Source organism: Dendrobates tinctorius, unplaced genomic scaffold (assembly GCF_039654945.1).
Source record: "Dendrobates tinctorius isolate UK_male_01 unplaced genomic scaffold, ASM3965494v1 ptg000158l, whole genome shotgun sequence".
Lineage (NCBI taxonomy): Eukaryota > Metazoa > Chordata > Amphibia > Anura > Dendrobatidae > Dendrobates > Dendrobates tinctorius.
In genome coordinates, this window is record NW_027361825.1 from 7,801,070 (window position 1) to 7,828,138 (window position 27,069).

Consider the following 27,069-nt stretch of genomic DNA (forward strand, 5'->3'; position numbering starts at 1 on the left):
CCAACCTCAAGAGAGCTGCCAATCCAACCGTTCACAAGCGGGAAACTCTCCGCCCCACCGTTCAAGGTTTTAAGCCAATCAATAAACCCCCCTGGCAGGCCATATCTCAGAAGGACTGACCAGAGGTACTCATAATTAACCCGATCAAACGCATTTGCCTGGTCCAGTGACAGCATGTACCCCTTCCAATGACCAGCCCTACCCTGCTCCACCGCCTCCCAGACACCGAGCACAGCACTAAATGTGCTGCGACCTGGAACAGAGCAATGCTAGGTCTCCGAAAGGAGTCAGGGTGCAAATTTCACCAGCCGGTTAAACAGCACCTTTGCCAGAACCTTCCTGTCTGCATTGAGAAGCGCTTTGGGATGCCAATTCTCAATGCAAGATGGGTCCTTACCCTTTGACAAGATGAACAGAGCAGACCTCCTCATTGACTTTGGTAGAGTGCCCGAGGAAAGACACTCATTGAATACCTCAGTCAAGAGGGGAACCAAAGCGTTCTTAAAGGTCTTATAGAACTCAGATGTTAAGCCATGTGGACCAGGTGACTTTTCTTTTGGGCAAGCCCTTCAATCACCAACTTTAAGGGAATCTGTCACCCCCTTCAGGCATTTTTAAGTAAAAACATAGCCTCACATACGTCAGTCATGTCCAGCTTTTGAATTTGGCGTTGCCTCCTCAGCGTTCGTTTCTTATTCTCGCACCTGCGCTGTATTCTTTCAGTGGTGCAGCGGGACCTGTGATGACGCCAGCACCAAGTGACCAGAAGGGGCGGAGCTCAGCAAGCAGTGGTGCCAGCAGGGCCTGTGATGACGTCAGCACCATGTGACCAGTAGGGGCAGAGCTCAGCAGAGCAGTGGGTGCCAGCAGGACCTGTGATGACGTCAGCACCATGTGACCAGTAGGGGCGGAGCTAAGCAGGGTAGCGGTGCACCAGGCACAAGAAAAAGAAATGAACGCTGAGGAGGCGGCACCAAATTCAAAAGCTGGACATGACTGACGTATGTGAGGCTATGTGTCCAGGCGGGAAATCCCTGCCCCCCTGACAAATATCAGGTATGTCTGACCAATTCTAAAAACGATTATTTTGGCAGTGGAAGAGACGCTAAATAAAAGAGCCACCTTGACAGAATGCAGCATTAGTGCTGCACAAGGTGGCTCTTTTACTTAAAAATACCTGCAGGGGGTGACAGGTTCCCTTTAACTTCCTCTTCCCTGATCATCTCTGTCAAAATGTCAAGAGAGGGGTCCACCCCTGGTTCTGGAACGGCTTCAGCCAGGAAAGCCGACATCTCATCCCAATTCCCCAAGAGGTGCGAGTAGAAGGATAGGACAACCTCCAGGATCCCTGATCTGGATCGCCTCAGGGACCCCTGTTATGATTGAGTCACCGTAGGAGGCAAAAACAGAACTGCTAGCTAAGTCCAGAAAACCAGAGAGGTTGGCAGCTATCGGATTGCAGACCCCTGATCCTATCACAACAACTAACAGTAGCCGTGGGGGGTTTCTACGATGCCCTAGACCCCTCGATCACAGCCGGAGAATTAAATAGGCCTAAAGAAAGAAAGGGGAAATCTAAACTGCCCCAGAGCAGACCCCAAAGCAATAGGCAGCCCCCAACATATAATGACGGTGAAGCAAGATGAAAACACTAACACAGACAGAAAGATAGACTGAGCAAAGACGGGGCCCGAACTACCTAGATAGGAAAGGACAGGAAGGTTGCTGTCGGCAATCCGTGAAAAACCCTATGAAAATAAGAGCCAACAGACTGACAGTGAAAAAGGCCCTGAAGATGCTAGGCTTCAAAAAGCTATGTCAGTACTCAGGAATATTCTGAAGACAGAGCAACCGGCAAAAGGAGATTCAGCTCATCCCAGCAGGGAATGGCAGAATCCAGAAAAGCAAGGAAAACAAAACATAAATGCAAACAGGCAAAGCAGAAAACTTAGCTTTAGGGAAGCAGGAATCAGACTGGTGTCCTAGAAGTCCACAGAGAAATCACCCGCAGGGCAGAAGGGCGTCGGCAGCCTTATATCCAGTCAGTGACTCCACTCAGCCAGTCATCCTCATTAGTCTCAGGTGCCTGATAATCAGGCTCATTACCTTCCTTTACCAGAATAGGGAGTTCACCAGACCTCAGTGACGAAGGGGAAAATGAACTCACATCGGTACCTCCCCCTTGAGGAGGGGTCACCGAACCCTCAACCACGCCACCAGGGCGATCAGGGTGAGCCCGATGAAAGGCACGCACCAATCTTTTGGCATGAATATCAGAGGCAGAGACCCAGGAATTATCCTCCTGACCATAACCCTTCCACTTAACCAAATACTGGAGTCTCCGTCTAGCCAGACGGGAATCCAGTATTTTCTCTACCTCATATTCCATGTTACCTTCAACCAATACAGGGTCTGGAGGTGCCACCCCAGCAACAACTGGTTCAACAAACCTCTTCAACAAGGACTTATGGAAAACATTATGGATTTTAAATGTGACAGGAAGAGCCAAACGAAAAGAGACCGGATTAATAATCTCCAAAATCTTGTAAGGTCCAATAAATCTAGGCTTAAACTTAGGAGAAGCCACCTTCATAGCAATATTTTTTGATGATAACCACACCATATCACCAATCTTAAACTGGGGACCAATGGTCCTATGTCGATTGGAAAACCGCTGGGCCTTTTCCTGGGAGAGAGATAACTAATCTACCACTTGGTCCCAGATCTGGTGCATTCTCTCCACCACAGTGTCAACACCTGGGCAGGCAGAAGGCTCCACCTGCCCTGAAGAAAATCAAGGATGAAACCCAAAGTTACAAAAAAAAGGTGACATCAAAGTGGCAGAACTAGCTCTATCATTTAAAGCAAATTCGGCCAAGGGCAAAAATGAAACCCAATCATCCTGATCAGCAGAAATAAAACATCTCAAATACGACTCCAAGGTCTGGTTTGTTCTCTCTGTCTGCCCATTGGTCTGAGGGTGAAAAGCAGAGGAGAAGGACAACTGAATTCCCAGCTTAGAACAGAAAGTCCTCCAAAATCTAGACACAAACTGAACTCCTCTGTCAGATACAATGTTCTCAGGAATCCCGTGCAAGCGAACCACCTGTTGCAAAAACAGGGGCACCAACTCAGAGGAAGATGGCAAATTAGGGAGTGGTACAAGATGAACCATCTTAGAGAACCTATCACAAATCACCCAAATAACAGTCATTATTTGAGAGACCGGCATATCAGAGATGAAATCCATTGAAATATGGGTCCATGGCATCCTGGGAACCGGCAAAGGCATCAACAACCCACTAGAGCGAGAACAAGATTTAGACCGGGAGCAAGTCCCACAGGACTGCACAAAATTCCTGACATCATGAGACAAGGTGGGCCACCAAAAAGAGCGACTCACCAGATCCCTAGTACCAAAAATACCTGGATGACCAGCCAATGCAGAGCAATGAACTTCAGACATCACTCTCTTCTTCCACTGGTCAGGAACATACAACTTTCCACTGGGACAACGCTCAGGTTTGTCCTCCTGGAACTCTTGCAGAGCAAGTCTCAAATCGGGCGAGATGGCAGAAAGAACTACCCCTTCGCCTAAGATGGTAGCAGGCTTGGTCACCACAGGAGAATCAGCAAAGAAACTCCTAGAGAGGGGGTCTGCCTTGACATTCTTAGTTCCAGGAAGAAAAGAGACCACAAAATCAAAACGTGTAAAAAAACAAGGCCCACCTAGCCTGGCTAGGGTTCAAGCAATTAGCCGACTCTAGGTAAATCAAATTCTTGTGGTCAGTGAGGACCACAACTTGATGTTTAGCTCCCTCCAACCAATGTCTCCACTCCTCAAATGCCCATTTCATGGCCAACAGTTCCCGATTCCCCACATCATAGTTACGTTCAGATGGAGAGAACTTTCGGGAAAAGAAAGCACAGGGATTCATTTTAGATGTTACAGGATCCTTTTGGGACAAAACAGCTCCTGCACCAATCTCAGAAGCATCCACCTCTACCTGGAACGGGAGTGAGACATCAGGTTGCCGCAAAACCGGGGTGGAGGTAAATCTTCGCTTCAGCTCCTGAAAGGAAGCAACAGCCTCCGGAGACCAATTCAACACATCAGCACCCTTCTTAGTCAGATCAGTCAATGGCTTAGCAATACTAGAAAATTTTGCTATAAATTTCCAATAAAAATTAGAAAACCCAAAAACTTCTGGAGGGCCTTTAAAGAAGTGGGCTGAACCCAATCATAAATGGCCTGTACCTTGGCCGGGTCCATTTCAATAGTTGACGGAGACAAAATAAATCCCAAAAATGAAATCCTCTGTACTCCAAAAAGGCATTTCGATCCTTTGACATACAGGGAATTCTCCCTCAAGATCCGGAACACAGTCCGAACATGTTCCACATGAGAATCCCAATCCTTGGAGAAGATCAAAATATCATCCAGATAGATAATCAAAAATGTATCGACAAAGTCTCGGAAAATATCGTTCATGAAGCACTGGAAGACAGAAGGGGCATTAGTGAGCCCAAAAGGCATCACCAGGTACTCAAAATGTCCCTCCGGAGTATTAAATGCCGTCTTCCATTCATCCCCCTGCTTAATGCGTATAAGATTATACGCCCCCCTGAGGTCAAGCTTGGTAAACCAGCAAGCACCTCTAACTCTGGAGAATAGATCCGAAATCAGGGGTAATGGATACTGATATTTAATAGTAATTTTATTGAGGGCACGATAATCAATACAAGGCCTTAAAGAACCATCCTTTTTGGCCACAAAAAAAAAAAAACGGCACCTAAGGGTGAAGAGGATGGTCTAATATGACCCTTCTCCAACGCCTCCTTAATATAGGACCGCATAGCCTCGTGCTCGGGTACAGATAAATTGAAGAGCCGACCCTTGGGAACTTTACACCCCGGTCTTAGTTCAATAGCACAGTCATAACTCCTATGAGGAGGCAAGGACGCAGACTCATTCTCACTAAATACATCATAAAAGTCCGCCAAATAGTCAGGAACATCATGCGACTGAGGAGAGGTGGAAAAAACCGGAGCCTCACTAAAGGCACACCGACAACCCCAACTCACCACAGACAGACTTCCAATCCAAAACTGGATTATGAATTTGCAACCAGGGAAACCCCAGAACAACGGCATCATGCAGACCATGCAACACCAAAAATCTGCAATTTTCTTGATGGTCTGGGGCGACCCGCATGACCACCTGGGTCCAAAACTGAGGTTTATTTTTAGCCAAAGGAGTAGCATCAATCCCCCTCAAAGGGATAGGCGTCTGCAGAGGTGTCATCGGAAATCCACAACGTTTAGCAAAATCCAAGTCCATTAGGTTTAGCGCTGCTCCCGAATCCACAAAAGCCTTGGCGGAAAATGTGGACAGGGAGCAGATCAGAGTAATTGCCAGAAGAAACTTAGGTTGAACACCACCAACAGAAAACGTGTGTGCAAAGCGTTTCTCTCGTTTAGGACAAACAGAAATAATATGCGAGGCATCTCCACAGAAAAAACACAGCTTATTACGCCTTCTGAACTCCTGACGTTGCGCCTTAGACAAAACTCTATCACATTGCATAGGTTCAGACGTCTGTTCAACCGGTGGCAACACCTCTAGTGCAATCCTGCGTTCACGTAAACGCCGATCAACCTGAATGGCTAATGACATAGAATCGTCCAGACCAGAGGGAACAGGAAATCCCACCATAGTATCTTTTACGGCTCCTGACAAACCCTTCCGAAAGAGGGCAGCCAAGGCATTATCATTCCAGGTAGTAAGGACCGCCCACTTTCGGAACTTTTGACAGTACAACTCTGCAGAAAATCGACCCTGGTTTAATGCCAACAGGGTCTTTTCAGCCTGATCAATAGCATTAGGTTCATCATACAACAACCCCAAAGCTTGAAAGAATGCGTTCACATTAGTCAGAATAGGATCATCTGATTTCAAAGAAAACGCCCAATCCTGGGGATCGCCACGCAGCAAAGAGATGACAATTTTAACCTGCTGCGCGGAGCTCCCTGACGAGTTAGGCTTCAAGGCAAAAAATAATTTACAATTATTTTTGAAACTCAAAAACTTAGATCGATCCCCAAAAAATACATCAGGTGTAGGGATCTTTGGCTCAACAGCATGCGAACGAGCAAGGTAGGCGGAAATTCCCAGCACTTCCGCAGCGAGCTGCTCCACACGATCAGACAATTGCTTTATCTCCATTGAGAGAAAAAAAATTCCCCCTACAGCCTCAGAGATATAGAGGACAGAATATACACACACTTTTTTTTTTTTTTTTTTTAAACACAATTCTTTCCTGCTATTGAGTACCCTAGGATCTGCGGTATGGCGGGTGATTCTGTTATGATTGAGTCACCGTAGGAGGCAAAAACAGAACTGCTAGCTAAGTCCAGAAAACCAGAGAGGTTGGCAGCTATCGGATTGCAGACTCCTGATCCTATCACAACAACTAACAGTAGCCGTGGGGGGTTCCTACGATGCCCTAGACCCCTCGATCACAGCCGGAGAATTAAATAGGCCTAAAGAAAGAAAGGGGAAATCTAAACTGCCCCAGAGCAGACCCCAAAGCAATAGGCAGCCCCCAACATATAATGACGGTGAAGCAAGATGAAAACACTAACACAGACAGAAAGATAGACTGAGCAAAGACGGGGCCCGAACTACCTAGATAGGAAAGGACAGGAAGGTTGCTGTCGGCAATCCGTGAAAAACCCTATGAAAATAAGAGCCAACAGACTGACAGTGAAAAAGGCCCTGAAGACGCTAGGCTTCAAAAAGCTATGTCAGTACTCAGGAATATTCTGAAGACAGAGCAACCGGCAAAAGGAGATTCAGCTCATCCCAGCAGGGAATGGCAGAATCCAGAAAAGCAAGGAAAACAAAACATAAATGCAAACAGGCAAAGCAGAAAACTTAGCTTTAGGGAAGCAGGAATCAGACTGGTGTCCTAGAAGTCCACAGAGAAATCACCCGCAGGGCAGAAGGGCGTCGGCAGCCTTATATCCAGTCAGTGACTCCACTCAGCCAGTCATCCTCATTAGTCTCAGGTGCCTGATAATCAGGCTCATTACCTTCCTTTACCAGAATAGGGAGTTCACCAGACCTCAGTGACGAAGGGGAAAATGAACTCACAACAGACCCGATAGTGTTGACCAGTCCTGTAACCACTTTACTATTCACTGACATCTTCCAGTTTCTGTAAGGGTCGGGCGAGCGGTACTTCCCATAATCCCTCTCAAAAACCAAAGATGCGTGTCTATCGTACTGACACCTCATGATCAAAGATTTCACTCTGGAGATCTCCTCGTGGCTACCTCCAGTTGACACAAGATGCTCGAGTTTCCTCCTCAGACCCTGATACAGGCGGTACCTGTTCAGTCTCCTGAGGCTCGAGAGCTGACGGAAGAATCTCACCAATCTTTTCTTGAACATCTCCCACCACTCTGACTGACTACTACAAAGATCCAGTAAGGGAACCTGGCTCTGAAGAAAATCCTCAAAGGACTGTCTTATATCTGCTTCTTCCAAGAGAGACGGATTGAGCCTTCAAAAGCTCCTTCCCATCCGGATGGTCTCTTTAACATTCAGAGAAAACAAAATTAAACAGTGGTCGGAGAACTCCACCTCAACAACAGACACTGCTGAAGAGACAGCTTCCTCCATTACATGAAACCTATCTATTCTGGACCTACAGTTACCTCTATGATAGGTGAACCCCTCGTGGCCTGGGGTGTGCCAAATGTGGACATCCACCAGGTGAGCCTCACTAGCTACACTATTACGGGCGACGCTACATAAACCAGCTTGTCTCTGGAACCTCCTATCTCGGAGCCTCGTGACAGTATTGAAGTCCCCTCCAAAGACAACTTGCCGACTAGTAAAAAGGTATGGCTTGATCCTCATAAAGAGACACTTCCGATCCCACGTAGATTGGGGACCACAGATGTTAATAAGCCGGAGCTCTTGTCCCTTCATGAGGACATCTAAGATCAGGCACCTCCCCATTTCTAACTCAATAACCCGTCGGCATTCCACCGGTGAGGTAAAAAGGATTGCCACTCCGCTATACGGCTCGGCCGCAAGTGACCAATAGGAGGGCCTGAATCTCCACTCCCTCTTGGCTTTAAACACATCTGCCATGTTTGGCAGTCTGGTCTCTTGCAAAAAGAAAATGTCAGCTTCAATACGGCTGAGAAAATCAAAGGCCACAAATCTGGCTGTATTTCACTTTATGCTGGTGACATTAATGGACGCCAGCGTCAACGGAGTGGGTATCGCCATCAATGGTGATTGCGTTAGATGGCTTTCTTCTTCCCACTCACCTTATCCTCTGCCTCAGAGGAGGAATCCTTCCCCCGCTTTAATGACACAGAGGGGTCCATTCCCACTTGTTTTTTCTTTTTGCTGTCCTCTTCTCCAGACTCTGGGCCAATCCCTCCCTCCAAAGACCTTACATTCCCAGAAGAAAGAGACTCGGCACCCCCTGTAAGCTCCGCCAAAGCCAGAACCTCACCCTCAGCTTCTTCCTCAGAGGAAGAGATGTTCTTAAGAGCTTGAAACCGGTTAGAAAGACCAACCAGAGGGGAGTCAGTTTTTCTTTCCTTAAGTACCTTGGTCAGAGCAGAAGATGTTTTATCTCCTTTCTTTCACTTCTTTTTGGTGCAGAGCTCACGCCTGTTCTCTAGCCACTGCCTATTATCCTCATCCATACTTTCATAATGGGAGGACTCAGGGGCAGTGGCAGTTTCCTCCCTGTGGATCTTCCTGACCTCCTCATCCAACTCATCATCCCTCGGGGCCTGAGCAGCAAGACTGGCATCCAGGACAGGGGTCACCTCAGTTGACAGGGGCTCACCCAGCTCCCTCTCCTGTCTACGCTTGTCTAGACGCCTCAGCTGGGCAGGCGTCTTTTTATTGCTTTTCCCCCTTCGCCTCTCAGTTCCCTCACCCCTGCTAGTCCCTTCCCCAGCAGAATCAGCCTCACAGCTTTCTCTCACCGGCGTCACAACTGCATTAGCGAAGGAGCAAGGAGAACGGCTGAATGGGTGACCTAAGTCACCACACAGGTGGCACCTAATCTCCACACAAGATGCAGCAAGATGGCCGATATCCCCACACAATGCAACCACACAATGCACATTTCTGCACAGTGCAGTTTGCACTGAAGTGTGTGGGGTCGCCGCACTTGTGACAGAGCTTTGGTTGCCCCTGGTAGGAGACCTGGATACGATCCCTACCCAGGAAAGCAGATGATGGAATGTGGGTAACCGTACCACCTGAACGCTTAAGTTTTACCATAAACATCCAGGCCCCTGATCAGATACTATACTTGTCCCGGTTTTTCTTTGGCATCTCCACCAATTCTCCATATCGGCCAAGCCACGTCATGATGTCATAACAAGAAAGCGACTTGTTACAAGTCATCACGGACACCGCCTGGATGGCAAAGTCGCGCTAGCCGGGCTAGTTTTTTGCAAACTCATAATTCGACCAGAAAAGCTCAAGCCCCTCTCGCCGAACAAAGCTGACATCAAACTCAGGCGTGGAATAGGGATGTATCAAGGCGTAGATGTCAATAGCCTTGAAGCCCATCTTCAGCAGGAGCTCCACAACCTTAGACCTTGGAGAACACGCATCACTGCCCCTCCATCGAAGATGGACCACATTCCTACGCACACTACCTGGCCCAGCTGTCAGGAAGGACCACACTGTATTTCCCCCCTTTTGCTCTTGGAAGGCCCTGAGGCCATGCTTCTCTATCCAGAAGGACAGATCAACCTCTCGACCCTCTACCATTAGTGATCTCTCCCCTTTCCTTAGAGCCCCCAGGAGATGCTGCTGCAACATGCTGTCCCCAGAGCCCGGAGATGAGGAGGATGGCCTATTTCCCCTGGAGGTGACAGCGGCATAACTCCTGACGGGTTCTGCCACCACATCAACACCAACAGTATCACTATTACCCACCTCCATAACACCCTCACTCTCCACCAAACCAGCAATAACACCACTAGACATTCATACCTCCCACCACATTCACTCCTGCTGGACTAGTAACAACAGGGGGTGACATTTTGACTTCCGCATCATCAGGCACAATGGCCTCAGTCTCCTCCACAGAACTGGAGGCGACCACACCATTGGTCTAACGTGTGCCCTCCTCAACATCAGTTGATATTTTCCGCTGCTTTATTGTTGACATCAGACGCTGCTGATCCATTGACGCTGTGAGGTGTCGCTGATCCTTTATATTAAGATCTTGCTGACCAGCGGCGCCAATGCAGAACAGCATTTTGGGAGGATCGGAACGCCCAGCCCCGACAACCCCCTCACACTGCAGCCGCTTCTCAACTAAGTGATCAGCGGCAACAGCATTCAGGGGCGCCAAGGCTACTGGAGCTTCCCCTGACAATGGGCCACTCCCCCCACCCACTGAGGAGCACATCACAGTATCGTGGCCTAACCGTATACCCGCCGCTGGGCCGCCATCAGTGTCCAGCCTCTTGGCTGATGTACCTGCTGCTACGTCCCCGATACTACAAGCAGAGACGGAGCTCTGCGCCTCACTACCATGCTTTGTACTCTCCCCGTGCCTTTGCACCGGATCCACAGCAGAACCCGGGTTTTGCAACAGGGCTTATACAGCAAGCTGACCCTGCAACTGACTCGGGGTACAGGGAGGGGGAATATACATATCTTACCGCTTCCTGGAGCTTTGGCTAGGTCTTCTTTACCTTTTTATTCTGGCCCCCAGGTGCCTCCTCTGGTAAATCGTCACCAAGATGGAAATTCTGAAAGCACACTGGGGACTCCAGGAGCTTGATCTCCGCCATTAGCGCCCCTCCCTGGCCACTGTTTTCACTGTCCTCCCCAGAGCCAGCAGAACTGCGACCAGATGCCAATGTTGCCTGTCCTGCAGGGAGCTAGCTGCACGTGGCCTGAGGGTGAGTTTGCACGCTGACAGGTGGGGCTTTCTGCTGGTCATCATCATCATCCACCTGGCTCTCAGGCTGCAGCCCCATCTGCCTTTGCTCTCTGTTGTCAGCCATTTCTCTGAATCGTTCTTCATTCAGTAGTTTTTCTTTAAATGGTCATTTTTTTTTTTTTAAGGAATGCTTTCCTCACTTCCAGCTCATTAATATCAAGCTTCAGTCACTTTACCTCTGCCTGGAGTTGGGTCTTCCTGGGTTTCGAGGAACCTGCAGCTTTGGCGCTTGTGCAGCACAGCTCCTCCCGGAGCCTCCTGACGGTCTTACTTGCCTCTTCATACTCACGGATGTGGCTCATGACCCGGGAGGCATATGTGGATACAGACTCCTTGAGTTTCTGCAGCCCTCAACCTTCCTCAGTGAGGTCGGCCTCACCTCCGTGAGCACTCAGCTTTCTTCCGGAAGGACCGCCATCTTGCACGCTGCTAGCAGGCTTCTCCTCCATGTTGGAAGCCATGCGGCTTCTCTGGGTCTCTGCAGACACGAGGGTAGTAGGAGCCACATTGCTGCAACTCCTGGTGGAGCGTCTCACCCTCAAGTCCTCTGATGTGCAGGCCGGTTGCTGGTTTCTTCTGCTCCCCGTCGGCCTGGTCTGGAAAACAGAAGCCTGGGATTTGGCTCCATTGCTCATCCCAGGAAACCCACTTCCTCCCTGGGTAGGAGAGACAGCAGGTCCCCAGGTGGAGAGGTGTTGGATCTCAGAGCTCAGGAACACACAGCAGGATCAGTGTCGACCGCACCCACAATCACCACAATGAGCAGCAGCTGAGCAGAGCTGCACTCACTATTCTGCTGATGCAGTCACTGTGTACATACATTACTGATCCTCTTCTGATCCTGAGTTACATCCTGTATTATACTCTAGAGCTGCACTCACTATTCTGCTGGTGCAGTCACTGTGTACATTCATTAAATTAATGATCCTGTACTGATCCTGAGTTACTGAATTAGTTGTAAAGGTCTTACAGATTTTATTGTAACACAAAATACAATGGCCATTGTGGGGATATTAATATTTATTAAATATTTTCATTATAAAAAAAACTACAATTATATAAAATGTACAACAAAAATATTAAGTCAAGTACACCAAACAAAAATAAGTCTTTATAGGAACAGCTTTCAATAAAATAAATTAAACGTTTAAAAGTCTTTAAAATATCCCTAAAGCCTTGATATCTCTCCTTTATGCCATATTTGTAGAAAATATTTTCATTTTCTTATTCAAAGTAAAAATCTTAATTTTACTTTAAACCTTAAATATTTAAGTGTCAGTTTCCAGACTATTCATAAATGTAGTGATAACATTGTAATAATTTTCAGTTCAAGAAGCTTACTAGAGAACGAAAACTTGAAGATGTTTTTAATTACAGAAGACCACCTCTTCCTCCTACCCCTCCTCTCATTAAAGTTTTCATCCTCTTATCATATTGCAGGCATCATATTATATAGTGTGTTCTTACAATTGCTCATTTTCCCTTTCTACCCAGATTATTCTTCTCTTTTTCTGCTTTATGTAGAAGCAGGAAGTCTCTTGTCCCCGCATTTAACATCCCTCTCTTAAAATCTTGATCCAGCTACTCTCTCCTCTCCCTGTCAGGGACTTTTGCAGTGACTCATGACTCATACAGGGAAAATTGACCTCCTGTTGCTATCTAGAGATTAGAAGGATTCAGCTAGTCAGCTTATAATCATGATTCATAGACCTAATGGAAAACAGAAGAATTAACTGGGTAGAAAGGCAAAATGAGCAATTGTAAGTACACAGTGCTATGTAATATGATGATGGCAATATATTAACAGGATGAAAATTTTGATGTCAGTGCTTCTTTAAGGTCTATGCTTAAAATAAGCCCTCAATATGTGATTGGTGGGAATCTGTTCCCTTTGACTAGTACAGTCAATGGAATGGTATGTGGAGGCTCAGTCAATAATCATTACAGTAGTGGCACATCTGAAGTAGGTTATGGGCGATACCATAGTTCAGCACTTTCTGATCTGCTCATGATAAAGGTCGTGGGGGTCAAGGCCCCCCATATTTCTGAAAATCCCCTTAAAGAATCTTTATTTCAGTTTGGACCAGAAGACATGGTGATAATGAGGCTATGAAATTTCAATGACTACATCTTCTGTTGTTCCAATTGTTATTGGATCACTCCTGGTCCACATTCCTCTCCACAGTTCACTTGTGTCACTTGGTTGTGTGAAGTAGGCCACCCCATGGCATTTAAACCACTTCATGATCTGTGAATTGAAGATATTGTCATTGTCAGGGTATTTCAAGTAACTAATATGGAGCAGGTTGTTTCTTACTATGTTTCCAAACCAATAGACAAAAGAGTACCGTTTCCTCTTGAGAAGATGGCTACCAGATGGTGTAACTGGTAGCACGGGCTAGGCAATAAATGATGGGGAAAAAAGTCTACTTGTCTCTCCTAAACAAGGAAGAAAATCTTCTTGTGCCACCAACTGGGTAACTATATAGCTATTCCTATATGATATAGCTTTCATTGCGTTAACAGGTATCTCTTCCAACTCCCCGACACACTGGAGGTCTGAGCACTCCTGAGTCTTTTTTGAGAGAACCAGAGAACTCCTATGACAGAGTTACATTCTCATCAAGCAAAAATAGTGGGTAAATGAAATACAACAGGTTTCATCCTTCTCTTCTCAGACATTATCTTTCAGGGGAGAGTCGAGAGACCTCCATTTACAAAAATCAGAGGATTTGGCTGACTTTTCTCTAATGTATATGTGTCGGCCTTAAATCAATGTAAGACTCTTGTAGCATGACTAAAGATATTGGCCATACCAGACCCCTACGAAAAGGAAATCTGTAGTTCATAGTCATGAGACTATCCATACTGACTCTGGATCATGTCACTGCCAACATGTGAATATGGAGAATTGATCAGCTGTGGTATCCAGTGGTCAGAAAGCAGTCAGTCATAGGCTGGTGGTCAGGGAAACTCCTATCTTGAGAAAACTCCACACTTAAGGCTCGCAGGCCCTGATTCATAATTTGCGTTTTTTTAAGCCACTTTCCTTTTCTGTCTTGAGGTTTTAGTTGCCATTTTTGGCCCAAAATTCAGCAAAATGGCGCAAACGATTGATGAATTTGGTGCAAGTTGAAAAATGGTCTTTTTTCCTGTCCTCAATTATTTTTTTTAAATTTTTGCTCCAAAAATTGCACTAAAATTATTCAGGCATTCAGGGGGTGAAATTGCACCAAATTTTGTGATTTTTAAAGGGTCATAATTGATGAATCAAGCAAAACCATTTGGAGTCATTAAACTATGCCCAAAAGGCAGAAAAGAAACAAAACAAAACAGGTGAGCAGAAATAAAATAAACTTTAAAAAAAGGTAAAAATAGAATAATTAATTGGGTTCAAACAAAAAGAGGGGCAAAACTGGACAAAAACCAGGCACGAAGGCAATGATGAATCGTGGATACACTGTTTACTGTGCCATCTATTTTTAAGAAAATAAACCAACATTTTATAAGTAAAATAAGTACACCTCCTGGACTAGTGACTTTTGGTCAGAATAGGGCAGAGGGAATTTTGACTTTAAGAACTTCTGTAGGCTTACTATGCAGTACTTGCCATATCTTTGCTTATAGTAAAGTATGACGTAAAATTTATAAAAAGACACAACCATCTGTAAAACTTCTACAATTTTGGGTTAAATATTTTAAACCATGCCAATATAAAGTTTTATTGATAAAGTTAATAAAAAACTTACCAGGCAGTATATACACAGCAGGGCAGGCACAATAACTGAAACAGCCAATGCGATGAGAAGAAATCCATACCACGGCACAACCAGTCCTGTAGGTGCTACATAGAATAAACATGGTTTAGGATAGGAAATTTTGGGTTCTTTTCACCAAATTAGTAGGATCAAGTAAAAATGATTTTAATTAGTTAATGTAATTCAAGATCTTTATTTTTTTTCTGTGCATTGTGAAAGTGAATAATTGTCGTTATTGGAAATGTTATAAACTCTCACTTCAATCATACCATTGTTTTTTCATGTACAGTGGTGCGTAAAAGTTTTGGCACCCCTGGCGAAAATTGCTGCTATTGTTAACAGTTAAGCAAATTGAAAATGATTTCTAAAAGGCCTATCTTTAAAGATGACACATCTCCTTTGTATTTTAGATGAAGAAAATTGGTCATGGTTTTAATCTGAACTAAGACTCTTAATTTCTTGTTTTTGATCAAAGAAGTTTTTCAGAAGATTTCTTCCATGACTGTACTGAAAATATAAATACCATTCACAACGTACCACAACTAATTTTCAGGAGTTTCCTCTTCTCTGTGATCTCAAAAATCTCCTTCATATTTTTTTTTTATCAAAAAATATTTTAATCTCTGAAATATCCCCCAACAACATGAAGAAAATTACAATATAGTGCTTTTTTCAAAAGCACTATAATTATCTCAACATCTCATTTACGTGTTTAGTCCCAAAATTCAAAAATTCAAGGTTTAGAGAAGGAACCTTAGATTCACAAGGAGGATTTCTTAGATGCTTTAGCCTTAGGTGATGGTCACACAGCATTTATTTGCTGCATTTTTTATGCAAATTAAAAGCAAATTTTTAGAGTATGTTTCCACGGTCAGTAAACGTTGCGGATTGGACGCTGTGTACAGCCGCAGCATCCAGATGTTACTACATAGTGGATGGGATTTTATGAAATCTCATCTCCACTATGTGTGCAGGGACGCATCCGGCATCCCTGTGTATACACACATGCGGCGCGTGTTTCTAGACCGTAGCATGTCTATTTATCTTGCGGAGACGCTCAGTCTCTGCAAGATAAATAGCATTGTTCTGTGTATAGAATGCGGTGATTCCGCATGCGGAATCACCATGCGTACAAACGGGGGCAGCGCTTTGGGAGGAGCTGTGTTCAAAACGCTGACAGTACGCCACATGAAAACATACCCTTACAGTGCCAGCAAGAATTGTGAGATTTCAGAAGTCTCGTGTACCCTCTTGTTTATTTTTTTCTGATTCTGCAGCATGTCAGTTCTTTCAGCTTTTTTGCAGTATTTTTTCACCTAGAAAGCTAGAAACCAATGGAAAAATGTAAAAACGCTACAAAAAAACTCAACTGAGTTTTTCGTGACATTTTTAAAGCATTTTTGGTGGTTAAAACTAACTTTATTAATCCCTTTACCCTTAAAGGTGGTTTGCACGTTAATGACCAGGCCAATTTTTACAATTTTTACAATTCTGACCGCTGTCAATTTATGTGGCAATAATTCTGAGACTCTTCAACAGATCCTGGTGATTCTGAGGTCATTTTTTCATGATAGTGGTAAAATTTCTTCAGTATGACTTGCATTTATTTGTGAAAAAAAATGGAAAAAAACGGAAATTTGGCAAATTTTGGAACCAAAATTTCTTTTTGTTAGGAAGTTATAAGGGTTAAAAGTTGACCTGCGATTTTTCATTTTTCCAACAAAATTTACAAAACCATTTTTTTAAGGGACCACATTACATTTGCAGTGACTTTTAGGGGTCTATATGGCAGAAAATACCCAAAAGTGACAGCATTCTAAGGTTTGAGGATGCCATGTCACATTGGCAGAGCCCCTAAAGTGGCAGAACAGAAACACCTGATAAGTGAACTTATTTTACAAACTACACTCCCCAATGAATTCATCTAGGGTGCAGTGATCATATTGACACCACAGGTGCCTCACAGAATTTTATACTATTGAGCGGTAAAGAAAGAATAAATTACTTTTTTACCACTAAAATGTTGCTTTTATTTTTTAATTTTTCTAAGGACTAATAGGAAAATTTTTTACAACAAACAGATCCATATTTTCCTGAGTGTGACAATACCCTACATGTAATTGGGAAATATTTTTCAGGCACAGTGCAAAGCTTAGAAGGCAAGGAGTGCCAGATTTTACTGTTATGGTTTGCAGGTGCCATGTTACATTGGCAGAGCCCATGAGGTACCAGACCCTCAGAACCCCTCATAAGCAGGGGTGGGCTGGGCCGGGTGGCAGGGAGGCATATGCCTCCCGGGCCGCTCCCCCAGGCGCACACGTCGGGCCGGCAGCTTTCCCTGAGCTGTGCATACTGCATAGATGTCTTACCTTGACAGCTACGCAGCTCCGACTCTCTCCCTCCGCCCTCCCTGGACTTCTGGTCATGTGACATGGCTGTAGCTAGAATGTAGGGGCTCCTTGCAGGTCCTGACTACAGCCCATACAGTCTAGCTGATTCACTGCTCAAAATGATACAATGTATGGGGGCTCCTTCCAGGTACAGCGTCTGCCATGACAAGAGGAGCTGCAGCTGTGCCTGCTGGGGATCACTGGTGACGTAAGTATGAAAAACGTTTTTTTTTTTCTTTATAAAATGAATTAAATGGGTGAGGGGGCTGCAAATGATGAAAGGGGGCTGCAAATGATGAAAGGGGGGCTGCCAATGGTGGAGGGGGGCTGCAAATGATGAAAGGGGGGCTGCCAGTGGTGGAGGGGAGGCTGCAAATGATGAAAGGGGGGCTGCCAAAGGTGGAGGGGGGCTGCAAATGATAGAGGGGGGCTGGAAATGATGAAAGGGGGGCTGCCAATGATGAAGGAGGCCTGCAAATGATGGCGGGTGTGCTGGAAATGATGGCGGGTGTGCTGGAAATGATGGAGGAGGTACTGCAAATGATGGAGGAGGTGCTGGAAATGATGGAGGAGGTGCTGGAAATGATGTAGGGGGCTGCAAATGATGCAGGGGGCTGCAAATGATGGAGGGGGTGCTGCAAATTATGGAGGGGGCTGCAAATGATGGAGGGGGTGGTGGAAATGATGGAGGGGAGCTTGAAATGATAAAGTGGGGCTGCCAATGATGGAGGGGGTGCTGCCAATGATGGAGGGGGTGCTTCAGTGCAAATGATGGAGGGGGTACTGCAAATCATGAAAGCGGGGCTGCCAATGATGGAGCTGGGCTACAAATGGTGGAGCAGGCTGCAAATGATGGAGCAGGCTGCAAATGATGGAGGTGTGCTGGAAATGATGAAAGGGGGGCTGCCAATGATGAAGGGGGGCTGCCAATGATGAAGGAGGCCTGCAAATGATGGAGGGTATGCTGGAAATGATGGAGGGTGTGCTGGAAATGATGGAGGGTGTGCTGGAAATGATGGAGAGGGCCTGCAAATGATGGAGAGGGCCTGCAAATGATGGAGGTGCTGGAAATGATGCAGGGGGCTGCAAATGATGGAGGGGGTGCTGCAAATGATGGAGGGGGTGCTGCAAATGATGGAGGGGGTGCTGCAAATGATGGAGGGGGTGCTGCAAATGATGGAGGGGGTGCTGGAAATGATGAAGCGGGTGCTGGAAATGATGGAGGGGAGCTGGAAATGATAAAGTGGGGCTGCAAATGATGGAGGGGGTGCTGGAAATGATAGAGGGGGCTGCCAATGATGGAGGGGGTGCTGCCAATGATGGAGGGGGTGCTTCAGTGCAAATGATGGAGGGGGTACTGCAAATGGTGGAGAGGGCTGCAAATGATGGAGGGGTGCTGGAAATGATGAAAGGGGGGCTGCCAATGATGAAGGAGGCCTGCAAATGATGGAGGGTATGCTGGAAATGATGGAGGGTGTGCTGGAAATGATGGAGGGTGTGCTGGAAATGAAGGAGGAGGTGCTGGAAATGATGGAGAGGGCCTGCAAATGATGGAGGAGGTGCTGGAAATGATGCAGGGGGCTGCAAATGATGCAGGGGGTACTGGAAATAAAGGCGGGGGCTGCAAATGATGGAGGGGGTGCTGGAAATGATGAAGCGGGTGCTGGAAATGATGGAGGGGAGCTGGAAATGACAGAGGGGGCTGCCAATGATGGAGGGGGTGCTGCCAATGATGGAGGGGGTGCTTCAGTGCAAATGATGGAGGGGGTACTGCAAATGGTGGAGAGGGCTGCAAATGATGGAGGGGTGCTGGAAATGATGAAAGGGGGGCTGCCAATGATGAAGGAGGCCTGCAAATGATGGAGGGTATGCTGGAAATGATGGAGGGTGTGCTGCAAATGATGGAGGGTGTGCTGGAAATGAAGGAGGAGGTGCTGGAAATGATGGAGAGGGCCTGCAAATGATGGAGGAGGTGCTGGAAATGATGGAGGGGGCTGCAAATGATGCAGGGGGCTGCAAATGATGGAGGGGGTGCTGGAAATAAAGGCAGGGGCTGCAAATGATGGAGGGGGTGCTGGAAATGATGAAGCGGGTGCTGGAAATGATGGAGGGGAGCTGGAAATGACAGAGGGGGCTGCCAATGATGGAGGGGGTGCTGCCAATGATGGAGGGGGTGCTTCAGTGCAAATGATGGAGGGGGTACTGCAAATGATGAAAGCGGGGCTGCCAATGATGGAGCTGGGCTACAAATGATGGAGCGGGCTGCAAATGGTGGAGCGGGCTGCAAATGATGGAGGGGTGCTGGAAATGATGAAAGGAGGGCTGCCAATGATGAAGGGGGGCTGTCAATGATGAAGTGGGCCTCCAAATGATGGAGGGGGCTGCAAATGATGGAGGATATGCTGGAAATGTTGGAGGGGGCTGCAAATGATGGAGGAGGTGCTGGAAATGATGGAGGGGGCTGCATATGATGCAGGGGGCTGCAAATGAAGGAGGGGGCTGCAAATGATGGAGGGGGTGCTGCAAATGATGGAGGGGGTGCTGCAAATGATGGAGGGGGTGCTGCAAATGATGGAGGCGGCTGCCAAAGATGGAGGGGGTGCTGCCAATGATGGAGGGGGTGCTTCAGTGCAAATGATGGAGGGGTACTGCAAATGATGAAAGCGGGGCTGCCAATGATGGAGCTGGGCTACAAATGATGGAGCGGGCTGCAAATGATGGAGCGGGCTGCCAGTGATGGAGGGGTGCTGGAAATGATGAAAGGGGGGCTGCCAATGATGAAGGGGGCTGCCAATGATGAAGGGGGCCTCCAAATGATGGAGGGGGCTGCAAATGATGGAGGGTATGCTGGAAATGATGGAGGGGGCTGCAAATGATGGAGGAGGTGCTGGAAATGATGGAGGGGGCTGCAGATGATGCAGGGGGCTGCAAATGATGGAGGGGGCTGCAAATGATGGAGGGGTGCAGGAAATGATGGAGAGGGTGCTGGAAATGATGGAGGGGAGCTGGAAATGATAAAGTGGGGCTGCAAATGATGGAGGGGGCTGCAGTGCAAATGGAGGGGGCTGCCAATGATGGAGGGGGTGCTGCCAAGGATGGAGGGGGTGCTTCAGTGCAAATGATGGAGGGGGTACTGCAAATGATGAAAGCGGGGCTGCCAATGATGGAGCTGGGCTACAAATGATGGAGGGGGCTGCAAATGATGGAGGGGGGCTGGAAATGATGGAGGGGGGCTGGAAATGATGAAAGGGGGGCTGCCAATGATGAAGGAGGCCTGCAAATGATGGAGGGTATGCTGGAAATGATGGACGGTGTGCTGGAAATGATGGAGGGTGTGCTGGAAATGATGGAGGGTGTGCTGGAAATGATAGAGGGGGCTGCCAATGATGGAGGGGGTGCTGCAGTGCAAATGATGGAGGGGGTACTGCAAATGATGAAAGCGAGGCTGCCAATGATGGAGCTGTGCTACAAATGATGGAGCGGGCTGCAAATGGTGGAGCGGGCTGCAAATGGTGGAGGAGTGCTGGAAATGATGAAAGGGGAGCTGCCAATGATGAAGGGGGGCTGTCAATGATGAAGTGGGCCTCCAAATGATGGATGGGGCAGCAAATGATGGAGGGTATGCTGGAAATGATGGAGGGGGCTGCAAATGATGGAGGAGGTGCTGGAAATGATGGAGGGGGCTGCAAATGATGGAGGGGGTACTGCAAATGATGAAAGCGGGGCTGCCAATGATGGAGCTGGGCTACAAATGATGGAGGGGGCTGCAAATGATGGAGGGGGGCTGGAAATGATGGAGGGGGGCTGGAAATGATGAAAGGGGGGCTGCCAATGATGAAAGGGGGGCTGCCAATGATGAAGGAGGCCTGCAAATGATGGAAGGTGTGCTGGAAATGATGGAGGGTGTGCTGGAAATGATGGAGGGTGTGCTGGAAATGATGGAGGGTGTGCTGGAAATGATGGAGGGTGTGCTGGAAATGATGGAGGAGGTGCTGGAAATGATGGAGAGGGCCTGCAAATGATGGAGGAGGTGCTGGAAATGATGGAGGGGGCTGCAGATGATGCAGGGGGCTGCAAATGATGGAGGGGGTGCTGCAAATGATGGAGGGGGTGCTGGAAATGATGAAGCGGGTGCTGGAAATGATGGAGGGGAGCTGGAAATGATAAAGTGGGGCTGCAAATGATGGAGGGGGTGCTGGAAATGATAGAGGGGGCTGCCAATAATGGAGGGGGTGCTGCCAATGATGGAGGGGGTGCTTCAGTGCAAATGATGGAGGGGGTACTGCAAATGGTGGAGAGGGCTGCAAATGATGGAGGAGTGCTGGAAATGATGAAAGGGGGGCTGCCAATGATGAAGGAGGCCTGCAAATGATGGAGGGTATGCTGGAAATGATGGAGGGTGTGCTGGAAATGATGGAGGGTGTGCTGGAAATGAAGGAGGAGGTGCTGGAAATGATGGAGAGGGCCTGCAAATGATGGAGGAGGTGCTGGAAATGATGCAGGGGGCTGCAAATGATGCAGGGGGTACTGGAAATAAAGGCGGGGGCTGCAAATGATGGAGGGGGTGCTGGAAATGATGAAGCGGGTGCTGGAAATGATGGAGGGGAGCTGGAAATGACAGAGGGGGCTGCCAATGATGGAGGGGGTGCTGCCAATGATGGAGGGGGTGCTTCAGTGCAAATGATGGAGGGGGTACTGCAAATGGTGGAGAGGGCTGCAAATGATGGAGGGGTGCTGGAAATGATGAAAGGGGGGCTGCCAATGATGAAGGGGGGCTGCCAATGATGAAGGAGGCCTGCAAATGATGGAGGGTATGCTGGAAATGATGGAGGGTGTGCTGGAAATGATGGAGGGTGTGCTGGAAATGAAGGAGGAGGTGCTGGAAATGATGGAGAGGGCCTGCAAATGATGGAGGAGGTGCTGGAAATGATGGAGGGGGCTGCAAATGATGCAGGGGGCTGCAAATGATGGAGGGGGTGCTGGAAATAAAGGCAGGGGCTGCAAATGATGGAGGGGGTGCTGGAAATGATGAAGCGGGTGCTGGAAATGATGGAGGGGAGCTGGAAATGACAGAGGGGGCTGCCAATGATGGAGGGGGTGCTGCCAATGATGGAGGGGGTGCTTCAGTGCAAATGATGGAGGGGGTACTGCAAATGATGAAAGCGGGGCTGCCAATGATGGAGCTGGGCTACAAATGATGGAGCGGGCTGCAAATGGTGGAGCGGGCTGCAAATGATGGAGGGGTGCTGGAAATGATGAAAGGAGGGCTGCCAATGATGAAGGGGGGCTGTCAATGATGAAGTGGGCCTCCAAATGATGGAGGGGGCTGCAAATGATGGAGGATATGCTGGAAATGTTGGAGGGGGCTGCAAATGATGGAGGAGGTGCTGGAAATGATGGAGGGGGCTGCATATGATGCAGGGGGCTGCAAATGAAGGAGGGGGCTGCAAATGATGGAGGGGGTGCTGCAAATGATGGAGGGGGTGCTGCAAATGATGGAGGGGGTGCTGCAAATGATGGAGGCGGCTGCCAAAGATGGAGGGGGTGCTGCCAATGATGGAGGGGGTGCTTCAGTGCAAATGATGGAGGGGTACTGCAAATGATGAAAGCGGGGCTGCCAATGATGGAGCTGGGCTACAAATGATGGAGCGGGCTGCAAATGATGGAGCGGGCTGCCAGTGATGGAGGGGTGCTGGAAATGATGAAAGGGGGGCTGCCAATGATGAAGGGGGCTGCCAATGATGAAGGGGGCCTCCAAATGATGGAGGGGGCTGCAAATGATGGAGGGTATGCTGGAAATGATGGAGGGGGCTGCAAATGATGGAGGAGGTGCTGGAAATGATGGAGGGGGCTGCAGATGATGCAGGGGGCTGCAAATGATGGAGGGGGCTGCAAATGATGGAGGGGTGCAGGAAATGATGGAGAGGGTGCTGGAAATGATGGAGGGGAGCTGGAAATGATAAAGTGGGGCTGCAAATGATGGAGGGGGCTGCAGTGCAAATGGAGGGGGCTGCCAATGATGGAGGGGGTGCTGCCAAGGATGGAGGGGGTGCTTCAGTGCAAATGATGGAGGGGGTACTGCAAATGATGAAAGCGGGGCTGCCAATGATGGAGCTGGGCTACAAATGATGGAGGGGGCTGCAAATGATGGAGGGGGGCTGGAAATGATGGAGGGGGGCTGGAAATGATGAAAGGGGGGCTGCCAATGATGAAGGAGGCCTGCAAATGATGGAGGGTATGCTGGAAATGATGGACGGTGTGCTGGAAATGATGGAGGGTGTGCTGGAAATGATGGAGGGTGTGCTGGAAATGATAGAGGGGGCTGCCAATGATGGAGGGGGTGCTGCAGTGCAAATGATGGAGGGGGTACTGCAAATGATGAAAGCGAGGCTGCCAATGATGGAGCTGTGCTACAAATGATGGAGCGGGCTGCAAATGGTGGAGCGGGCTGCAAATGGTGGAGGAGTGCTGGAAATGATGAAAGGGGAGCTGCCAATGATGAAGGGGGGCTGTCAATGATGAAGTGGGCCTCCAAATGATGGATGGGGCAGCAAATGATGGAGGGTATGCTGGAAATGATGGAGGGGGCTGCAAATGATGGAGGAGGTGCTGGAAATGATGGAGGGGGCTGCAAATGATGGAGGGGGTACTGCAAATGATGAAAGCGGGGCTGCCAATGATGGAGCTGGGCTACAAATGATGGAGGGGGCTGCAAATGATGGAGGGGGGCTGGAAATGATGGAGGGGGGCTGGAAATGATGAAAGGGGGGCTGCCAATGATGAAAGGGGGGCTGCCAATGATGAAGGAGGCCTGCAAATGATGGAAGGTGTGCTGGAAATGATGGAGGGTGTGCTGGAAATGATGGAGGGTGTGCTGGAAATGATGGAGGGTGTGCTGGAAATGATGGAGGGTGTGCTGGAAATGATGGAGGAGGTGCTGGAAATGATGGAGAGGGCCTGCAAATGATGGAGGAGGTGCTGGAAATGATGGAGGGGGCTGCAAATGATGCAGGGGGCTGCAAATGATGGAGGGGGTGCTGCAAATGATGGAGGGGGTGCTGGAAATAATGGAGGGGGCTGCAAATGATGGAGAGGGTGGTGGAAATGATGAAGTGGGTGCTGGAAATGATGGAGGGGAGCTGGAAATGATAAAGTGGGGCTGCAAATGATGGAGGGGGTGCTGGAAATGATAGAGGGGGCTGCCAATGATGGAGGGGGTGCTGCCAATGATGGAGGGGGTGCTTCAGTGCAAATGATGGAGGGGGTACTGCAAATGGTGGGGAGGGCTGCAAATGATGGAGGGGTGCTGGAAATGATGAAAGGGGGGCTGCCAATGATGAAGGAGGCCTGCAAATGATGGAGGGTATGCTGGAAATGGAGGGTGTGCTGGAAATGATGGAGGGTGTGCTGGAAATGAAGGAGGAGGTGCTGGAAATGATGGAGAGGGCCTGCAAATGATGGAGGAGGTGCTGGAAATGATGGAGGGGGCTGCAAATGATGGAGGGGGTGCTGGAAATAAAGGCGGGGGCTGCAAATGATGGAGGGGGTGCTGGAAATGATGAAGCGGGTGCTGGAAATGATGGAGGGGAGCTGGAAATGACAGAGGGGGCTGCCAATGATGGAGGGGGTGCTGCCAATGATGGAGGGGGTGCTTCAGTGCAAATGATGGAGGGGGTACTGCAAATGGTGGAGAGGGCTGCAATGATGGAGGGGTGCTGGAAATGATGAAAGGGGGGCTGCCAATGATGAAGGGGGGCTGCCAATGATGAAGGAGGCCTGCAAATGATGGAGGGTGTGCTGGAAATGATGGAGGGTGTGCTGGAAATGAAGGAGGAGGTGCTGGAAATGATGGAGAGGGCCTGCAAATGATGGAGGAGGTGCTGGATATGATGGAGGGGGCTGCAAGTGATGCAGGGGGCTGCAAATGATGGAGGGGGTGCTGGAAATAAAGGCAGGGGCTGCAAATGATGGAGGGGGTGCTGGAAATGATGAAGCGGGTGCTGGAAATGATGGAGGGGAGCTGGAAATGACAGAGGGGGCTGCCAATGATGGAGGGGGGGCTGCCAATGATGGAGGGGGTGCTTCAGTGCAAATGATGGAGGGGGTACTGAAAATGATGAAAGCGGGGCTGCCAATGATGGAGCTGGGCTACAAATGATGGAGCGGGCTGCAAATGGTGGAGCTGGCTGCAAATGATGGAGGGGTGCTGGAAATGATGAAAGGAGGGCTGCCAATGATGAAGGGGGGCTGTCAATGATGAAGTGGGCCTCCAAATGATGGAGGGGGCTGCAAATGATGGAGGATATGCTGGAAATGTTGGAGGGGGCTGCAAATGATGGAGGAGGTGCTGGAAATGATGGAGGGGGCTGCAAATGATGCAGGGGGCTGCAAATGAAGGAGGGGGCTGCAAATGAAGGAGGGGGCTGCAAATGAAGGAGGGGGCTGCAAATGATGGAGGGGGTGCTGCAAATGATGGAGGGGGTGCTGCAAATGATGGAGGGGGTGCTGCAAATGATGGAGGCGGCTGCCAAAGATGGAGGGGGTGCTGCCAATGATGGAGGGGGTGCTTCAGTGCAAATGATGGAGGGGTACTGCAAATGATGAAAGCGGGGCTGCCAATGATGGAGCTGGGCTACAAATGATGGAGCGGGCTGCAAATGATGGAGCGGGCTGCCAGTGATGGAGGGGTGCTGGAAATGATGAAGGGGGCTGCCAATGATGAAGGGGGCCTCCAAATGATGGAGGGGGCTGCAAATGATGGAGGGTATGCTGGAAATGATGGAGGGGGCTGCAAATGATGGAGGAGGTGCTGGAAATGATGGAGGGGGCTGCAGATGATGCAGGGGGCTGCAAATGATGGAGGGGGCTGCAAATGATGGAGGGGTGCAGGAAATGATGGAGCGGGTGCTGGAAATGATGGAGGGGAGCTGGAAATGATAAAGTGGGGCTGCAAATGATGGAGGGGGCTGCAGTGCAAATGGAGGGGGCTGCCAATGATGGAGGGGGTGCTGCCAAGGATGGAGGGGGTGCTTCAGTGCAAATGATGGAGGGGGTACTGCAAATGATGAAAGCGGGGCTGCCAATGATGGAGCTGGGCTACAAATGATGGAGGGGGCTGCAAATGATGGAGGGGGGCTGGAAATGATGGAGGGGGGCTGGAAATGATGAAAGGGGGGCTGCCAATGATGAAGGAGGCCTGCAAATGATGGAGGGTATGCTGGAAATGATGGACGGTGTGCTGGAAATGATGGAGGGTGTGCTGGAAATGATGGAGGGTGTGCTGGAAATGATAGAGGGGGCTGCCAATGATGGAGGGGGTGCTGCAGTGCAAATGATGGAGGGGGTACTGCAAATGATGAAAGCGAGGCTGCCAATGATGGAGCTGTGCTACAAATGATGGAGCGGGCTGCAAATGGTGGAGCGGGCTGCAAATGGTGGAGGGGTGCTGGAAATGATGAAAGGGGGGCTGCCAATGATGAAGGGGGGCTGTCAATGATGAAGTGGGCCTCCAAATGATGGATGGGGAAGCAAATGATGGAGGGTATGCTGGAAATGATGGAGGGGGCTGGAAATGATGGAGGGGGCTGCAAATGATGGAGGGGGTACTGCAAATGATGAAAGCGGGGCTGCCAATGATGGAGCTGGGCTACAAATGATGGAGGGGGCTGCAAATGATGGAGGGGGGCTGGAAATGATGGAGGGGGGCTGGAAATGATGAAAGGGGGGCTGCCAATGATGAAAGGGGGGCTGCCAATGATGAAGGAGGCCTGCAAATGATGGAAGGTGTGCTGGAAATGATGGAGGGTGTGCTGGAAATGATGGAGGGTGTGCTGGAAATGATGGAGGGTGTGCTGGAAATGATGGAGGGTGTGCTGGAAATGATGGAGGAGGTGCTGGAAATGATGGAGAGGGCCT

The 27,069-nt window shown here is 48.7% G+C and overlaps 1 protein-coding gene across 3 annotated transcripts in view; it reads right to left on the reverse strand.

The window, feature by feature from the left end:
- Window positions 1–11,497: 11,497 nt before the first annotated feature.
- The window catches only part of LOC141051811 (uncharacterized), a 646,796-nt gene continuing 631,224 nt past the window's right edge, over window positions 11,498–27,069 (reverse strand). Inside the window, exons 64-65 of one of the 3 annotated variants that reach the window (XM_073548842.1) lie at window positions 14,756–14,850; window positions 11,498–13,254 (exon numbers count right to left, since the gene is read on the reverse strand). In XM_073548842.1, coding sequence (XP_073404943.1) covers window positions 13,114–13,254; window positions 14,756–14,850 — 236 coding nt within the window. In that variant the 3' untranslated portion in view covers window positions 11,498–13,113. The remainder of the gene's footprint in view (window positions 13,255–14,755; window positions 14,851–27,069) is intronic. The other 2 variants (XM_073548843.1, XM_073548841.1) reach the window with 2 other exon arrangements.